Raw genomic sequence first — 19,287 nt, forward strand, 5'->3', positions numbered from 1 at the left:
CAGATATCTTCAATCTCTCACTCCAGTGGTGTCTGCTACCCACCTGCTTCAAGCAGGCTTCAATCATACCAGTGCCCAAGAAAAGCATGATAACCTGACTCAATGACTATCACCCATTTTCACTTGCATCCACAGTGATGAGAGGCTGGTATTGAAGCATATCAGCTCCTGTCTGAATGGTGACTTGGATCTGCTCCAATTTGCCTACCAAAGCAACAAGTCTACAGCAGATGTCATTTCATTGGCTCTTCACACAACCCTGAACATCTGGACAGCAAAGATACATACATCAGGATGATCCTTATCGATTACAGATAAGCATTTAACACCATCATCCCCTCAAAACTAATCAGCCCTTGGTCTCAATACCCTCTTGTGCAATTGACCCTGGATATCTTCACTTGCAGACCCCAGGCAGTTCAAAATGGCAAAAACAACTCTTCCACAATCTCCATCAGCACAGAAGCATCTGCTGCTCTACTCACTTTACACCTGTGATTTTGTAACCGAGTACAGCTCCAACAGCATATACAAGTTTGATGATGACACCACTGTTGTGGGCTGTATCAAAGGGAATGATGAATCAGCATACAGCAGGGAGATTGAAAATTTAGCTGAGTGGTGTAATAACAACCTCTCACTCACTGTCAATGAAACTAAGAAATTGATTGTAGACTTCAGGAGTGGGAAACCAGACGTCCATGAACCAATACTCATCGGAGGATCAGAAGTGGAGAGGGTCAGAATCTTTAAATTCCTGGGTGACACCATCTCAGAGGATCTGTCCTGGACCCATCATATAAATATAATTGCTAAGAAAGCACCTTCTTCAGGAGTCTGCAGAGATTTGGCATGTCATCAAAAACTTTGGCAAACTTCTATAGATGTGTGGTGGAAAGTGTGCTGACTGGCTGACTGGCCTGGTATGGGAACACAATGCCTTTGAGTGGAAGATCCTACAAAGGGTAGTGATTCAGCCCAGTACATCACGAGTAAAATCTTCCCAACCGTTGAGCACATCTACATGAAACGTTGCCGTAGAAAAGCAACATCAGTCATCAAAGATCCTCACCACCCAGGCCATGCTCTTTTCTCGCTGCAGCCATCAGGTAGAACATGCAAGAGCCTCAGGTCTTGCACCAGCAGGTTCAAGAACAGTTACTTCCCTACAACCATCAGGCTCTTGAACAAAAGGGGACAATTACACTCATGCTATTTCTGATGTTCCCACAACTGGTGTCTCACTTTAAGGACTCGACCTTGTTATTTCATCCTCTTTCATTTCATGTTATTTCATACTCATTATTTATTGCTATTTATTTATATTTGTATTTTCAGAGTTTGTTGTTGATTTTTCCTGTTTACAGTTACTGTTCTATAGATTTGTTGAGTAGGTCTGCAGGAAAAAGAAACTCAGGGTTGTATGTGGTGACATGTATGTACTCTGATGATAAGTTTTACTTTAAATTACTCTAACTTTACTTATACTCAGAGAAATAAAGTCCGAACCTGTTCATCTTCTCCCTGTAACTGAACCTTCAAGATCTGGCATCGTCCATGTAAATTCTTTCTGCACTCTTTCCAGTTAAATAAAATATTTCCTCTGGCAGTGCAACCAAAACTGAATGCAATACTCTAAGTGTGGTCTCACATGCATTCCAATGTTTATATTTAGGCCAGCATGCCAAAAATCTCTTCACCACTTCATCAGTACTGTGGTAGGATTGGAAATCAAAAGATTCAAGCATCAAATTGAGGTTACGATGGTGCCAGTGACCTACAGACAGCTCACAAAATGACTTCTTCTTCTTTTGAGTATCTTTCTTCTCCTAAACTGCATGTGATTACAGCCTGTAATTTCCATTTTGATTATGTGTTTTGGGCCATTTGAGTGATCTGGCTCTTTTGCTGTGTCTGGAGGAGTTCGTTGAGATTGAGAGTGGAGTGACAGAACATAAACCCATGGTCAGCTCCATTACTCCTCGCTGAGAGAGAGAAAAGGGAATGGGGAATGGTTGGGGGGGACATTACCAGAAGTTCGAGAAATCGATGTTCATGCCATCAGGTTGGAAGCTAACTAGACAGACTATAAGGTGTTCCTGCTCCAACCTGAGTGTGGCCTCATCACAACAGTAGAGGAAGCCACAGATTGACATGTCGGAATGGGAATAGGAAGTGGAACTAAAATGGGTGGTTAATGGGAGACCCTGCTTTTTCTGGTGCTCAGCAAAGTTGTCTCCCAATCTACGTCGGGTCTCACCGATATACATGAGGCCTCACCAGGAGCACCAGACTCAGTATATGACCTCAACAGACTCACAGGTGAAATGCTGCCTCACCTGGAAGGACTGTCTGGGGCCCTGAAAGGCAGTGAGGGAGGAGGTGTACGGGCAGGTGTAGCACTTGTTCTGCTTGCAAGGATAAGTGCCAAGAGGGAGATCAGTGGGGAGGGATGAATGGACAAGGGAGTTGCATTGGGAATGATTCTTGCAGAAATCAGAAAGTGGGATGGAGGGAAAGATGTACTTGGTGGTAGGATCCCTTTGGAGATGGCAGAAGTTTCAGAGAATTATGCGCTGGACACAGAGGCTGATAGGGTGGTAGGTGAGGACAGGGGGACCCTATCCCTGATAGGGTGGTGGGAGGATGGGGTGAGAGCAGATGTGTGTGAAATGGAAGAGATGCGGTTGAGGACAGTGTTGATGGCAGAGAAAGGGAAGCTCCTCTTTTTGAAGAAGGAGGACATCTCCTTGGTTCTGGAATGAAAACCCTCATCCTGAGAGCAGATGCTGCAGAGATGGAGGAATTGAGAGAAGAGGATAGTGTTTTTACTACACCAATGACTGCATTGGTGCTGCTTCCTGCACCCGTGCTTAACTCATAAACTTTGCCTCCAACTTCCATCCTGCCCTCATATTTACCTGGTCCATTTCCAACATCTCCCTCCCCTTTCTTGATCTCTTTCTCTGTTTCTGGAGTCAGCTTATCTACTGATGTCGACTATAAATCCATGGACTCTCACAGCTACCTGGACTATACCTCTTTCCACCCTGTTATTTGTAAAACTGCCATCCCCTTCTCTCAATTCCTCTGTCTTCTCAGCATCTGTACAATCATGTGCAACTGTTGTAATGCATACCGCAAGGTGGTATTGTGGTGCAGCAGATGATATTTTGGTTAATCCCTGCAACATTCTGGGTTTAACCTTTCCCTTTGCTTCTGTCTGTGTGAAGTTTGCACATTCTCTTGTGTCCCTGTGGGTTTCCCCAAGGTGCTCCTGTTTCCTTTAACATCCCAAAGATATTCAACAATCATAACTGGCTTGCAAAAAATTACTGTAAATGTTGGCAAGTGGCAAAAAGAATCAAAAAGCAGAGGGAATAAACCACAGGGTAAATCAGGAGCTTGAGAGGCCATAGAATTGCTTTCTGATGAGCAGAGCAGTCTCCTGGTTAGAATAAATATCCATGAATTTTGAACAGTTTTCATGTTCTTCTCTCCACAGGAGTTCTCGGAATTGCATTTCATTTCCTGAGCATAGCTGTCAGTCACATTCTGGCTAATGTGACTTTCATTAGTGTTTCTATTTACTGGGCCGTTGTTCGAGGTAAGTGCATTTGTTTACTTGCCTAATGTGAAGATGATCACTGTGGTATTCTTCAGTGTGGATGTATTGGAATGAGTATCTCTGTCAGTACAGTGTAAGCTGCTTTAACTGGACCACTAACATCTTCAGTCCTTTGTTGCACTGCCCACAACCAAGGGCAGCAAACTGCTGAAGGATGAAACTTTAATGGCTGAATGTCAGTAATTCAGTTTAGAACTACCTGTCACATCCTGCTATTTTGACCCAAAATAGAAAGGTTATGGACAACTTTATTATGTCTGGACTCCAGAAGGCATTTAATAACATTCCTCATCATTTGAAACTTTCAGAATTGAAAGCATGGAAGTGGTGTGGGACTACCCCTGATATTGTCTTTAGTGGGCGCTCTGCATAGAATTAAAAACCTGAAGTAGTAAACAACAGACTCATAAGCCAACGAGGTATTTGCCAATCATGATGCCAATCCAGACTAATGCCATCTACATGTACATGATCCATGTACCTCCATTCCCTGCTTGTTCATGTTTTTGTCTGAATATATCTTAAGTGGGTGTCTTGCTTCCAATACTTCCCCTGGATCTACATTCCAGGCACCTGCCACTCAGTATAAAACAAAAACTTGTCTCATTAATATTCTTTGAACTTTCCCCTTCTCACCTTAAACCTATGCTCTCTAGTATTTGACGTTTTCACCCAAGGGAAAAATGGTCAGACTGTCTATCCTATGTATTTATAAGACATAGGAGCAGAATTAGGCCTTTTGGCCCATCAAGTCTGCTCCGCCATTCAATCATGGCTGATCCTTTTCGTTTTCTCCTCCTCAGCCCCAGTTCCCGGCCTTCTCCCTGTAACCTTTGATGCCATGTCTAATCAAGAACCTGTCAATCTCTGCTTTAAATACACCCAACGACCTGGCCTCCGCAGCTGCATGTGGCAGCAAGTTCTACAAGTTCACCACCCTTTGGCTAAAGAAATTTCTCCGCATCTCTGTTTTGAAAGGGCACCCCTCTGTCCTGAGGCTGTGCCCTCTTGTCCTAGACTCTCCCACTGTGGGAAACCTTTCCACATCTACTCTGTCTAGGCCTTTCAACATTCGAAAGGTTTCAATGAGATCCTCCCTCAATCTTCTGAATTCCAGTCAGTACAGACCCAGGGCTATCAAACGTTCCTCATATGATAACCCTTCCATTCCTGGAATCATCCTTGTGAACCTCCTCTGAACCCTCTCCAATTCCAGCTCATCTTTTCTGAGATGAGGGGCCCAAAACTGCTCACGATACTCAAGGTGAGGCCTCACAGTGCCTTATAAACCCTCAGCATCACATCCTTGCTCTTGTATTCTAGACCTCTTGAAATGAATGCTAACATGGCATTTGCCTTTCTCACCACCGACTCAACCTGCAAGTTAACTTTTAGGGTGTTCTGCACAAAGACTCCCAAGTCCCTTTGCGTCTCAGATTTTCTGATTTTCTCCCCGTTTTGAAAATAGTCTGCACATTTATCACTACTACCAAACTGCATGACCATGCATTTTCCAACATTGTATTTTATTTGCCACTTTCTTGCCCATTCTCCTCCTAAGTCCTTCTGCATCCTACCTGTTTCCTCAACACTACCTGCCCCTTCACCAATCTTCGTATGATCTGCAAACCTGACAACAAAGCCATCTATTCCGTCATCTAAATCAGTGATATACAGCATAAAAAGAAGTGGTCCCAACACATACCCCTGCGGAACACCACTAGTCACTGGCAGCCGACAGAAATGGATCCTTTTATTCCCACTCAACCTATGCTCTAACCGTGTTTCTCTGATTGTTTTATATATTTCTATCAGGTCACCCTTCAGTCACCTGCACTTTAGAGAAAACAATCCCAATTTTTCCAATAACTTCTTATGACTAATTCTATCTAATCTTGGCAACCTCTGATGAGTCTGTTCTGCAATCTTTAGAAAACCTCCACATATTTCCTGAAATGCAGTGACCACAATATTCCAAATGATCCCTAACCAAAGTTTCATACAGCTGCAGCATTTCTTCCTGACTTTAGAGAATAACACCACAATTGATGAAGACAAGTATGCTGTATGCCTTTGTTACCACCCTGCCTACTTGTATTGTCGCTATTGGGAGCTGTGAATTTGCACCCCCAAAATGCATCTTCTGTATACATGGCGAACCATAGCCTCCTCTACTGTCACAATAAGGCCACTGTCAGGTTGGAGGAGAAAAACATTTTCTGTCTGGGTAGCCTCCAATCTGATGGCATGAACATTCATTTTTCCAACCTGGTTATTTTCTCCTGCCCCTTCTCTCTTTTTCAATGACCCACTCTGGTCCCTCTCTTACCTCTTCTCTTCTGAGCTACCCATCGCATCCCCCTGGTGCCCCTCTTATCCCCCCAGTGTCCCTCCTTCTTCCCTTTCTCCCATGGTCCACTCTCCTATCAAATTCCTTCTTCTCCAACCCGAATATCTTTTTTCACCTATCACCTCCCTGCTTCTTATTTCATTTCCCTCCTCATCTACCTGTCTTCACCTATCACCTTCTAGCTTGTACTCCTTTCACTTTCCCCGCCATCTTATTCTGGCTTTTTCCCCTTCCTATCCAGTCTTGATGAAGGATTTCAGCCCAAAGCATTGACTGTTTATTCATTTTCATAGATACTGCCCGACCTGCTGAGTTCTTCCAGCATTTTGTGTGTATTGCTTGGGATTTCCAGCATTGCAAAATCTCTTGAGTCTGTACATCAGTGCTCCATTTGCTGTTTACCCCCCCTCATACATTTGGTGATTAAAGTCCATTCTGCCATTTCTCTGCCACTTTTCCGAGTAGTCTATATTTTGCAGGATCATTTGACAATGCTCCTCACTTTCTACAAATTTTGTGTAGACTGTAAACTTGCTAATGAGCCTATCTATATTTTGTCTAAATTGTTTGCCTACACCAGAAACAACACTGATAATTGTGGAACACTACTGGTCACAGACTTCCAGAGTAGCTTCCATCTACCATGGCCCCTTGTGTTCTATGGCTAAGCCAATTTTGAATTCAGTCTACCGAGTCATAGAGTGATAGAGTAATACAGCATGGAAGCAGACCTTTGGTCCCACTTGTCCATGCTAACCCTGGTATCCACCAATTTAGTCTAATTTCCCTACATATGGTCTATATTTTTCTAAACCCCTCATATCCATGTACTTATCCCAGCACATTTTAAAACTTGTTATTTTATCTGCCTCAGGCTCTTTCTATGGTGACACTTTCTGTATACTGACCACCTCTGCATGAAGATGTTTGCTGTTCAGGTCTCCTTTAAATCTTTCACATCTCATTTTAATTTGTGTTTTAAACTTTTAAATATTTATTCTGCTGTAACACCATATATAAAATAACAGTAAGTTGGAGTACAGGGACATTCATAATGTGGTGTTAGAAAACAACCTTTCCCTCAACGTCAGAAAAACAAAAGAGCTGTTCATTTCCTTCAGGAAAGGTGCTGTTGTACATGTTCCTACCTATATCAACGGTTCAGAGGACTGAGAGTTTCAAATTTCTAGAACAAAATGTCACCAGTCTATCCTGGTCCAACCACATAGACATGATGGCTAACAAAGCTTACCAATCCCAAATTCCTCAGGAGGCTAATGAACTTTTGCATCTCCCCATTGATCTTTACCAATCTTATTGATGAACTATAAAACACATCCTATCTGGATACATCACGGCTTGGTGTGGCAGCTCTTCTGATTGCAAGAAACTGCTCAGCACATCACAGCAATCAGCTTTCCCTCCATACACTCTGTCTACACTTACCACTGCCTCAATAAAGCAGTCCACATAAACTAAAAGACCCACCCATCAACCACGATCATTCTTCTCACCTCTCCAATTTGGCAGAAGATACAAAAGCCAGAATGCTGAAGAACAGATTCTACCCCACTCTTATAAGACTATTGAATGGTAGCATAGTACAATAAGATGGACTCTTCTGATAATCTACCTCACTGTGATCTTGCACCTTATTGTCTACCTGTTGCACTGCACTGTTACATCTGTAGCTGTTAAACTTTATTTTATTATTGTTTTACCTTGTATGGTAATATCAAAACAGCAGGATACTCCCAACTGCCAATTGTACATTGGTAACCAAGAGATTGAAGAAAAGACCAGCTTTAATTACCTTGGTAGCTTTATTCACAAGATGCTAAAAATAAGGTAGAAATAAAAAGAAGAATTACCATTGCCAAAACCAACTTCCAAAAAATGAAACCTATTTTTATCAACAGACACATTTCTATGACAACAAGGCTTAGGCTACTAAAATGTTACATCTGGTCAATCTTGCTGTATGCTTCCGAAACATGGACTATAACACCAGAACTCCAAAGGAACTTAGAAGCAACAGAAATATGGCTTCTTAGAAGAATGCTGAAAATATCATATAGAGATAGGGTAACTAATGAGACAGTACTCCAATGTGCCCATACAAAAAGATCTTTAATAAGAACATTAAATGAGAGGAAACTTAAATTCCTTGGCAATGTCATCAGGAAGGGAGAAATAGAATGCCTTACATTACAAGGCCGTATGCCTGCGAAACGCGGAAGAGAAAGGCAAAGAAGAAAATATATGGACACTGTGAAAGAACTAACAGATCTAAGTGTGCGAGATATCATTGACACTGCGAGGGATTGTTCGATGTGGAAAAGCCATGATCGTCTAAGCATGTAACACACAAGGCACATGAAGAAGAAGTTTTACCTTGAACTACAACATTTGCTCTGGGTAGCAAATTGATCTGTATGAACAGTATACAAGATAAACCATACCTCGGTGCATTTAACAATAATAAACCAATTCTAATTGCAATTCCAATGCCCTCTAGTATTTAGTTTAGATTATGAGAACACTCAGTCCTCTTTTATTGTCATTTAGAAATGCATACATGCATTAAGAAATGATGCAATGCTCCTCCAGAAAGATATCACAGAAACACAGGACAAACCAAGAATAAAACTGACAGAACCACATAATTGTAACATATACTTACAGCAGTGCAAAGCAATACCATAATTTGATAAAGAACAGACCATTCGCACAGTAAAAAAAAGTCTGAAAGTCCTGAGTCGACTGACTCCCGAGTCCCTGATAGCGGGCAGCAAAAGGGAGAAACTCCCTGCCATAAACCTCCAGGCACCGTCAACTTGCCGATACCTTGGAAGCAGCCGACCCTGAGTCCATCCGTCCGAAAACTCTGAGCTTCCGAGCAGCCTCTCCGATACAGCCTTCCGAGCGCCTTCGACCTCTCCCTGGTTGCTGAAACATGCAAGGCCGAGGATTTTGGGGCCTTCAGCTCCGGAGATTCCGGTTTCCACACAGTAGCAGTGGTAGCAAAGTAGGCATTTCAGAAGTTTTCCAGATGTTCTGTTGTGTTCTCACGTCTGTCTCCATCAAATCAGGATTTTGCACAGTCCCCTACTTGACGGATAACAGACATCACCACCGAAGTGGCGGCACGTGCTGTCGTCGCGCCGCCATCTTCTCCCCCCTCCTGGGCAGAGTTCCTGCTCTTTTGGGAAAAGACCAAGTGCGTTCATCCTATCTGTGCTCCTCAGGACTTTATACACCTCAATAAGATCATTCCTCAGTGTCCTACGTTCCAAGGAATAAGGTCCTAGCCTGCCCATCATCATTCCCATAACTCAAGGCCTTCCAGCCCTGCCCAGCATAGTTGTAAAATCTTCTCTAGACTCTCCAATTTAGTGGTGCCTGGTGTATAACGGGGGACTAGAACTGTGTACAGTACTCCAAGTTCATTCTCACCAACATCTTGTACACCTGTATCATAATGTCCCAACTCCTGTACTCAGTGCACTGACTGATGAAGACCAGCTTGGCAAGCCACTTCTTTATCACCCTGTCTACCTGTGACACTACTTAACAGAACTACATAGTTGTAAATATATTGTGAGAGATTACTGAAACTAAGGCTGCATAACCTACAGTTTACACAGTTAAAGGGAGATATGAAATTCAAAGTTCAAACTAAATTTATTATCAGAATACATGTATGTTACCATATACAACCCTAAGATTCGTTTTCTTGCAGGCATGCTCAGTAATCCAAGAACCATAATAGAATCAATGAAAGACCCCACAACAGGGCAGACAAACAACCAATGTTCAAAAGACAACAAAAAGGGAGAAATGATAATAAGAAATAAATATAAAGAATATGAGGTGAAGAGTGCTTGAAAGTGAGTCTAGAGGTTGTGAGAACAGTTCAGTGATGGGGCAAGTGAATTGGAGTGAAGTCATTCCCTTTAATTCAAGATCCTGATGGTTGAGGGGTAATAACTGCTCCTGAACCTGGTGCTGTGAGTCCTGAGGCTCCTATATCTTCTTCCTAATGGCAGCACAGAGAAGAGAGCATGACCTGGGTAGTGGGGTCGCCTGATGATGGATGCTGCTTTCCTGCAACCACACTCTATGTCGATGTGCTCAATGGTGGGAGGACTTTTATCTGTGATGGACTGGGCACAATTCTTTTGTAGGATTTTCCGTTCAAGGGCATTGATGTTTTGACCAGATTGTGATGCAGCCAGTCAATATACTCTCCACCACACATCTGTAATGGAGAGTATATCTGTTTGTCAAAGTTGTAGACTTTAAAACATTACTATTAACACCTTTTCTGAAGTAAATTCTGGTAAGTTATCACCACAAAACAATGAAAATATGAGGGAAGGCAAAACAAGTTCAAGGTGTGAGCCATGCTGGTGCATTACCCAATTTATGCAGATGGAGTGAGTCACTTGGAGAGGAGAAGTTGAAGCAGAGGGGTTCTAATGCCCATACAGCTGGCCCTGGTGCGAGGTTAGATTGTTCTAAGTTGTGAGTATATTTGGAGAAATTGAGAGTGGCTTCCGGCTGGGTTGAGAAATCTGGGCCTGGAACAAGTGACTGGATGGTGTGGTCTAGGCCCAAAGCCTTTAGTTGCAGCAGTGTCCAGGTCCTAATGTGCGGTATGATACGCTGTTTGGACAATTTAAATGCCGGCTCAGATAGACTGGAAAGACAGGGTGTCTGGATAGGAAGCGAGAACCAATTTTCTCATTGTCCTACAATGTTCTCTCCTCTCTCCATGGCGCTGAGGCTATGATGATTGCCCCAGGTACTGTGCTTTATATCCGCCAGTATGATGAACTGATACCGAGGCCTTGGACCTCTCCGGCTGCTCCAGGGTTTGGATCTAAGGACTCAATTTGTTCAGAATGTTGTTGCTCGCTTCTATTGTTCACATGATTTGTGTTTTTTTCCCTTTCTTGCGCATCAGGTGGTGGACTTTTATTTTTTTTCTTTAATCAGGTTCTCTCAGGTTTCTTGTTTTGTGGCTGCCTATAAGCAAACAAATCTCAAGGTTTGAGGTGTATAATTTCTGCATTCTTTGATTAAAAATGTACTTTGAAACTTAGAAGTTTAGATGTCATGCTGAATTTCACAAACTCCTAAGGAAGTAGAGGCACGGCTGGCTTTCTTCATAATTACACTTACGTGATGGGCCCAGGGCAGGTCCCCTGAAATGATAACATCAAGGAATTTAAAGTTGCTGAAGCACTCCATCTCTGATTCCCTGATGAGTACTGGCTCATAGACCTCCTGCTTCCTCCTCCTGAATTCAATAATCATTTCCTTGGTCTTGCTGACATTGAATAAGAGGTTGCTGTCGTGGCATCACTCAGCCAGATTTTCAATTTCCCTCCTATATCCTGATTCGTCACCACCTTGAATTTGACTAATGACTGTGGTGTCGTCAGCAAATGTGAATGTAGCACTGGAGCTGTGGTTAGCCACACGGTCGTTAGCCAAAGCGAGAAGATGGGAAGTGATTAAGATTAGATTATGAGGACACTCAGTCCTCGTTTATTGTCATTTAGAAATGCATGCATTAATAAATGATACAATGTTCTTCCAGAAAGATATCACAGAAACACAGGACAAACCAAGACTAAAACTGACAAAACCACATAATTATAACATGTAGTTACAACAGTGCAAAGCAATACCATAATTTGATAAAGAGCAGACCATGGGCATGGTTAAAAAAGTCTCAAAGTCCCGATAGCCCCATCATCTCACGCCAGCGGCAGAAGGGAGAAACTCTCTCTGCCATGAACCTCCAAGCGCCGCAAACTTGCCGATGCATTGGAAGCACCCGACTGCAACTGACTCTGAGTCCATCCAAAAACTTCGAGCCTCAGACCAGCCCTCTGACACTGAGCACCGAGCACCATCTCTGCCAAGCGCTTCGAACCCACCCCGGCTGCCAAGCAAAAAGCAAAGCCGAGAACTCGGGGCCTTCCCCTCCGCAGATTCTGGATCACCCAGTAGCAGCGGCAGCAAAACAGGCATTTCAGAAGTTTCACCAGATGTTCCTCCATGCTCTCACATCTGTCTCCATCAAATCAGGATTGTGTACGGCACCCTACTTGACAGATAACAGATATCATTCACCGGAGTGGCCGCTGCGCGCTGCGTCACGTCGCCATCTTCTCCTCCTGATTTTTGATGATTGAAGTTTTCAAAATAATAATCATGACTGATAAGGTAGATGGAAACTAATACTACCTGTTATGTGAGTGGGACTGAAAAATCTGGGTCAAGAAATTCACTAATAGATTGCTGTTTGGTTTTAGTGTTTTACGATTGGAAATCACTCTCCCCAAAGTGAAAAAGTAGCAATGCCCACTAAAGATACTCAACTTGCTGCTGCAGGCATCAGTCACCTTCACATTCTGACAGGATTTCCATGTGAGGTGATGTCATTCCCTATGCAATATTCTTCTGCGGAGTAACTGCAGGGTATTTGACTGATTTACCCTGGAAGCTGTTGCACTGTCCCAAGGCAAATGGCTTTATCAATGCAGCTCTAAACTTGAACACCTGTAGCAGCCTGTTACCGATCTTCATCCCTGAGGGCCCCTGACAACCCCAGCAGCAACTGATTCTGCTGCTGTTGATTTTTCCTTCCCCACACAAATGACTCTGCTGATGTGTTCAGGTCAAGTGTGTGGAGGTGTAGATTTGCCATTTCTATATCTGGACCTCAATGACGCTGGTCCAACTCTCTACTTCTTGTGAAACATCACTGGAATTGCTCCACAGGTCAGCTATGTTTTCATTGGAAAGCTTGGGAGACTAAGTTGTAGTTGTTTGCTTCTGTTCATGTGTTGAATGTGCCTGTAATAAAGCAGAATCTGCTGGCAATATCAAGCAGTTAGGTGGAGGGAGAAACAGAGTTAAATCTTCAAGTTAACAAATCTGCATCAGGTAGGGAAAGTTAAAAATGGTTGCAGAGACAGGGAAAATGAGAGAAACGGTCTATGACATTGTGGAGCCCAAGAAATCCTCCTGGGTGCCTGCTACAGTCTACCCTTAATAGTAACACAGTGATCTTTGTGACACTTAAAATCCCGTCATGTGTTTGGATTTCCAAGACTCCTGAAACGGACACTCTGCTCCAAACTGTGCCGTGACTGGAGATTCGCAAGTGGATTTAAGCAAAGGTTCAAGGACATATTCAAATGTTCATTGGGGTAAAGAAGGCAACATTGCCCCTGGTTCCTGGTAATCTCTGTCCGTCAACTGTTCAAACTGACAAAGGAGCATTCTTGTTGGCTTTGAGAATTTTGAGTCCAGACATGAGGAGTTCACACAAACCCAGTATAAAGACTAAGAGTGCAGCATCATTTCCAAACCATCCCCAGAGCTGCCCCATCAAGCACATCCTACACTACCCACGGCAGAGTCTGCAGGTCCCACATTAGCATCACCAGTCACTTCAAAACCCATGTGACTGGAGTGAAAGCAAGTTACCGTCTCCACAGTCTCAAGGCACTGCTGAAGGAGTATTTGAGGCTCAATAGTGGAACATGCTGCATGTAATAACAATAGTCGCAGTGTCAGCCCACACACTTATCAGGAATGAAGGTCAAGTACTCACCATAAGGGGCTCAGGCTTCCCATTAAGAGACATCTACAATGCCTATAAACCACTCCCCCCCCGCCCCCCCCAGAAGTTTTGCTGTTTTATTGTTATACAACATTGAATCACAGTAGTTTAATTTGGCTTTTTTGACACAATAGAGTACTTTTCTGTTGAACTGTGTTGAACTGTTGATCTGTACAAAGTGATCTAAATTAATTACAAATATAAAACACAAAATAATTGATTGCATAAGTATATACCCCCTTCAAGTCAGTGTTTAGTAGATGCACTTTGGCAGCAATTACAGCTTTGAGTCATAGTCATAGTCATACTTTATTGATCCCGTGGGAAATTGGTTTTCGTTACAGTTGCACCATAAATAATAAATAGTAATAAAACCATAAATAGTTAAATAGTGATATGTAAATTATGCCAAGAAATAAGTCCAGGACCAGCCTATTGGCTCAGGGTGTCTGACCTTCCAAGGGAGGAGTTGTAAAGTTTGATGGCCACAGGCAGGAATGACTTCCTATGACGCTCAGTGTTGCATCTCGGTGGAATGAGTCTCTGGCTGAATGTACTCCTGTGCCCAACCAGTACATTATGTAGTGGATGGGAGACATTGTCCAAGATGGCATGCAACTTGGACAGCATCCTCTTTTCAGACACCACCGTCAGAGAGTCCAGTTCCATCCCCACAACATCACTGGCCTTATAAATGAGTTTGTTGATTCTGTTGGTGTCTGCTACCCTCAGCCTGCTGCCCCAGCACACAACAGCAAACATGATAGCACTGGCCACCACAGACTCGTAGAACATCCTCAGCATCGTCCGGCAGATGTTAAAGGACCTCAGTCTCCTCAGGAAATAGAGACGGCTCTGACCCTTCTTGTAGACAGCCTCAGTGTTCTTTGACCAGTCCAGTTTATTGTCAATTCGTATCCCCAGATATTTGTAATCCTCCACCATGTCCACCCTGACCCCCTGGATGGAAACAGGGGTCACCGGTACCTTAGCTCTCCTCAGGTCTACCACCAGCTCCTTAGTCTTTTTCATATTAAGCTGAAGATAATTCTGCTCACACCATGTGACAAAGTTTCCTACCGTAGCCTTGTACTCAGCCTCATCTCCCTTGCTGATGCATCCAACTATGGCAAAGTCATCCAAAAACTTCTGGAGATAACAAGACTCTGTGCAGTAGTTGAAGTCCAAGGTGTAAATGGTGAAGAGAAAGGGAGACAAGACAGTCCCCTGTGGAGCCCCAGTGCTGCTGATCACTCTGTCGGACACACAGTGTTGCAAGCACACGTACTGTGGTCTGCCAGTCAGGTAATCAAGAATCCATGACACCAGGAAAGCATCCACCTGCATCGCTGTCAGCTTCTCCCCCAGCAGAGCAGGGCGGATGGTGTTGAACGCACTGGAGAAGTTAAAAAAAAAGGACCCTCACAGTGCTCGCTGGCTTGTCCAGGTGGGCGTAGACACGGTTCAGCAGGTAGACGATGGCATCCTCAACTGCTAGTCGGGGCTGGTAGGCAAACTAGAGGGGATCTGAGTGTGGCCTGACCATAGGCCGGAGCAGCTCCAGAACAAGTCTCTCCAGGGTCTTCATGATGTGGGAGGTCAATGCCACCGGTCTGTAGTCATTGAGGCCGCTAGGGTGCGGCGTCTTCGGGACAGGAACGAGGCAGGACGTCTTCCACAGCACAGGAACCCTCTGGATCCTCAGGCTCAGGTTGAATACATGGCGAAGTACTCCACATAGCTGAGAGGCACAGGCTTTGAGCACCCTGGTACTGACACCATCTGGTCCTGCAGCCTTGCTTGGGTTGAGACGTTTCAGCTGTCTTCTCACCTGTTCAGCTGTGAAACCCACCGTGGTGGTTTCGTGTGGGGAAGGGGTATAGTCATGAGAGCAGGGTGGGGGACTGTAAGGAGGGGTAGGAGGGTAGAGTGGAATATGTGTTGGTTGGGGGACGACAACAGATGACTCATGTGGGGGATGGGCAGGGGCCACAACGTCAAATCTGTTAAAGAACAGGTTAAGTTCTTTGGCCCTGTCCACACTGCCTTCAGCTCCTCTGTTGCTAGTTTGCCGGAACCCAGTGATGGTCCTCATTCCCCTCCAGACCTCTCTCAAGTCTGTGTGGATGGTCTCTATCAGATTTACACATTTGGACACTGCAATTTTTCCCCATTCTTCTTTACAAAACTGCTCAAGCTCTGCCAGATGCATGGGGATCATAACTGAACAGCCCTTTTCAAGTCCATCTACAAATTCTCAATTGGATTGAGGTCTGGACTCTGACTTGGCCACTCCAGAACATTAACTTTGTTGTTTCTAAGCCATTCCTGTGTAGCTTTGGTTTTATTCATGGGGTAATGGTCTTGCTGGAAAACAAATCTTCTCCCAAGTTGCAGTTCTCTTGCAGATTGCAGCAGGATTTCCCTGTGTTTTGCTGCATTCATTTTACCCTCTGCCTTCACAAGCCTTCCAGGCTCTGCTGCAATGAAGCATTATCACAGCATGATGCAGCTACCACCATGCTTGAACAGTAGGGATGGTGTGTTTTTGTTGATGTGCCGTGTTTGTTTTATGCCAAATATAGCATTTAGCCTGATGTCCAAAAAGTTCAATTTTGGTTTCATCAGGCCATAGAACCTTCTTCCAGCCGACTTCAGAGTCTCCTACATGCCTTCTGGCAAACTCTAGCTGAGATTACGTGAGTTTTTTCCACAGTGGTTTTCTCGTTGCCACTCTCCCATAAAGCTGCAACTGGTGAGGCACCCCAGGAAACAGCTGTTGTATGCACAGTATCTCCCATCTCAGCCACTGAAGCTTGTAACTCCTCCCGAGTTGTCATGGGTCTCTTGGTGGCCTCCCTCATTAGTCCCATTGTTGCACAATCACTCAGCTTTTCAGGATGCCCTGCTCTGGATAGATTTGCAGCTGTGCCATATTATTTCCACTTCTTGATAATTGACCTAATTGTGCTCACTGACATTCAGTGACTTGGACATTTTCTTGTATTCATCTCCTGACTTGTGCTTTTCAATAACCTTTTCATGGTGTTGCTTGGAGTGTTCTTTTTGTCTTCATGGTGTAGAGTTTTTGCTAAGATACTGACTCACCAACAGTTGGACCTTCCAGATACAGGTGTATTTGTACTACAATTATTTGAAACAACCTGACTGCACACTAGTGATCTCCATTTAACTTCCAACTCCATTTGACTTCCAAAACCAATGGACTACACCAGTGATGATGTGATGTGTCATATTAAAGGGGGTGAATACTTATGCAATCAATTATTTTGTGTTTTATATATGTAATTAATTTAGATCACTTTGTAGAGTTCTGTTATCATTTTGACATAAAAGAGTCTTTTTCTATTGATCAAAAAAGCCAAATTAAATCCACTGTGATTCAGTGTTGTAAAATAATAAAACATGAAAACTTCTAAGGGAGTGAATACTTTTTATAGGCACTGTATTCTTCTCTAACTTATCATTGACTATCATGGAAATCAGCCAGAGCAACCCTCTGGCAAAAATAATGGGACAGATTAGGTGACAATGCTTTTAAATTGAGCCAACAAGGAATTGTCACCAGTGAGGAGTTGACAGCTAGCTCCAGTTACAAATAGCTGACATGATAGAGCCTGTTTGATTGAGGGTGGGAGATTCAACAACTTTCTTGTTGAATTTATGAGAGCTTCTTCTTCTTAAATGATAGTGTGCATGTTAGGAAGAGCAAGCCATGGATCAACTTCTGAATTCCTAGCAGCTCTGTAATGCACTCGTCAAGATCTGGCTTTTCCCATTCCAGAAGGATCAGCCAATGCATATCATGGGTGATATCATAAGATTGGATTTGAGATCTGAGGGGAAGGCAGAGTAAGTCCCATGAATCATCTATTCTTAGTCAGCATATCAATTCAATGCTTTGTTAACCTGCCTCAAAAAGTATGTAGTTGATGCAGGAGTGATGTGATGGGCTTGCAGGAGATAAGTGGAACAGTTTGCTTGCCACAATTGACAGCTTTTATGATCAACTCTCTGGAACCTTGATACATGTTTGCTTCTGTTGATTTATTTCTAATTGCAGGAGTTTCACCACTGGATATTTTCACGAGCGGTGCATTATCCACAGGACTGCTGCTCTCTGTAACGTATATTAGTACATCTGTGTATCTTCCCGGGGACAGGACATCACAACGAGGTATCTATTATTGATTAACTTACTCCTGGTATAAAATCACAGCCACCAAATGACTTGTGACTAATCTTAAGAAAAACATACTGGCAAAAAATTTGTTTGATTTATCAGTCCCAGATCTGCCATGCCACTCCTCGTTCCCCAGTCCCTGTGACCTGTGGGTGCTCTTGTCATACAGTGTTGCCCAATAGTGAAGTGGTGCTTTACATCAACACAAAACATATGGAGTGATTTTGCAGTTGACTCAGACCTGACTTCATTGGGAAAACAGGCCTTGTGAAGGGCCGTCTCAATTCGTATGTGTTTGACATGTTGTGTTCAACTTCACAGTATTACCAAATCAGTTCCGAACTGAGGACCGAGGGGAAGCTTCCCCTTGATCCTGATGACAGCAAGATGGGAAAAGGGTAGTGGGTTTCCCTCGTGCCTGGTTGGGATGTTGCAATTTCTCTAGGATATTTGCAATAGCTTTATTTCTATTGCAGCAACTTTAAATCCCATAGTTTTTACCACTCACAAGTTCATTTCTGGATAATAAACCATTCTCAATTTGAAATGTTGTTCCCTCCTTATATCCTACTTCAGAGATTTCTGATTAAGTTCACTTTGAGAATAACTTCACCACACAGATGGTAGTCGAAGAAAGGTACCAATAGCACCATTTGCTGGCATTTTGCAATAGTATTTCAGGCAGCTTCAAGAGCAAATTATAAAATGTATTTTGTCAGCTGGCCACAGGAAGCAATAATGGATCAGGTAGATTTTAGAGGAGTGAAGGATTGAGAGGTTCAGGTGAGAATTCAAAGCTTTGAGCTGAGGTAGGAGAAAATGCATCTTCCAGAGGTCAGGTTCCGAAAGCACAGATAAGTGTTTTAACATTGAGCTGTTGTCTGAGTGAGAACCAGTGTAAGCTTGCAAACCAGGGAAAATTATAAACATCAGGGAACGCCTGAGTAAACTATTGGAGCTGTGGTATGATAAGTGTCAGTGACTAGATGAACCTCATCCTGCAGTCTTAAAAGATTGATGACAGAGTTCAGGCATTAGTTCTAATTTTCCAAAATTCTCTCAATTCAAGGAAGGTTCCATTAGATTGGAAAATGGCAAATAGAATAGTTTTATTCAAAGAGTGCATGAAATAGAATCCAGGAGATTACAGATCATTGTCTGTCATAAGGAAAATGTTAGTAACCATTATTAAAGATGATATATCAGGACATTGAAAAAAGATGGCAAAGTCAACCTGATTTTTTTGAGAAGGAAACCATGTTTGACTAATTTGTTAGTTTCAATCCGCAGGGACAGTCCTGTACTTCCTGTTCCCTGGTGCACTCCACAACCATTCTGACCCCTTGGTCTGTGGCCTTCTATACTGTCACATTGAGACCAAACATAAGCTTCTGTGTGTTCTTTGGTCTGTGTTATCACTTTCTGATTGCTCTAAATCACTCACTGACCAGATAAGCAAG

The 19,287-nt window shown here is 43.3% G+C and overlaps 1 protein-coding gene across 4 annotated transcripts in view; it reads left to right on the plus strand.

The window, feature by feature from the left end:
- Positions 1-19,287, plus strand: part of LOC140198118 (uncharacterized) — a 144,778-nt gene that overhangs the window by 34,114 nt on the left and 91,377 nt on the right. For all 4 annotated transcript variants that reach the window (XM_072259047.1, XM_072259049.1, XM_072259050.1 and 1 more), the window contains exons 7-8: positions 3,506-3,607; positions 17,708-17,821. In XM_072259047.1, coding sequence (XP_072115148.1) covers positions 3,506-3,607; positions 17,708-17,821 — 216 coding nt within the window. The remainder of the gene's footprint in view (positions 1-3,505; positions 3,608-17,707; positions 17,822-19,287) is intronic.

This window comes from Mobula birostris, chromosome 5 (assembly GCF_030028105.1).
Source record: "Mobula birostris isolate sMobBir1 chromosome 5, sMobBir1.hap1, whole genome shotgun sequence".
In the NCBI taxonomy this organism is placed as follows: domain Eukaryota; kingdom Metazoa; phylum Chordata; class Chondrichthyes; order Myliobatiformes; family Myliobatidae; genus Mobula; species Mobula birostris.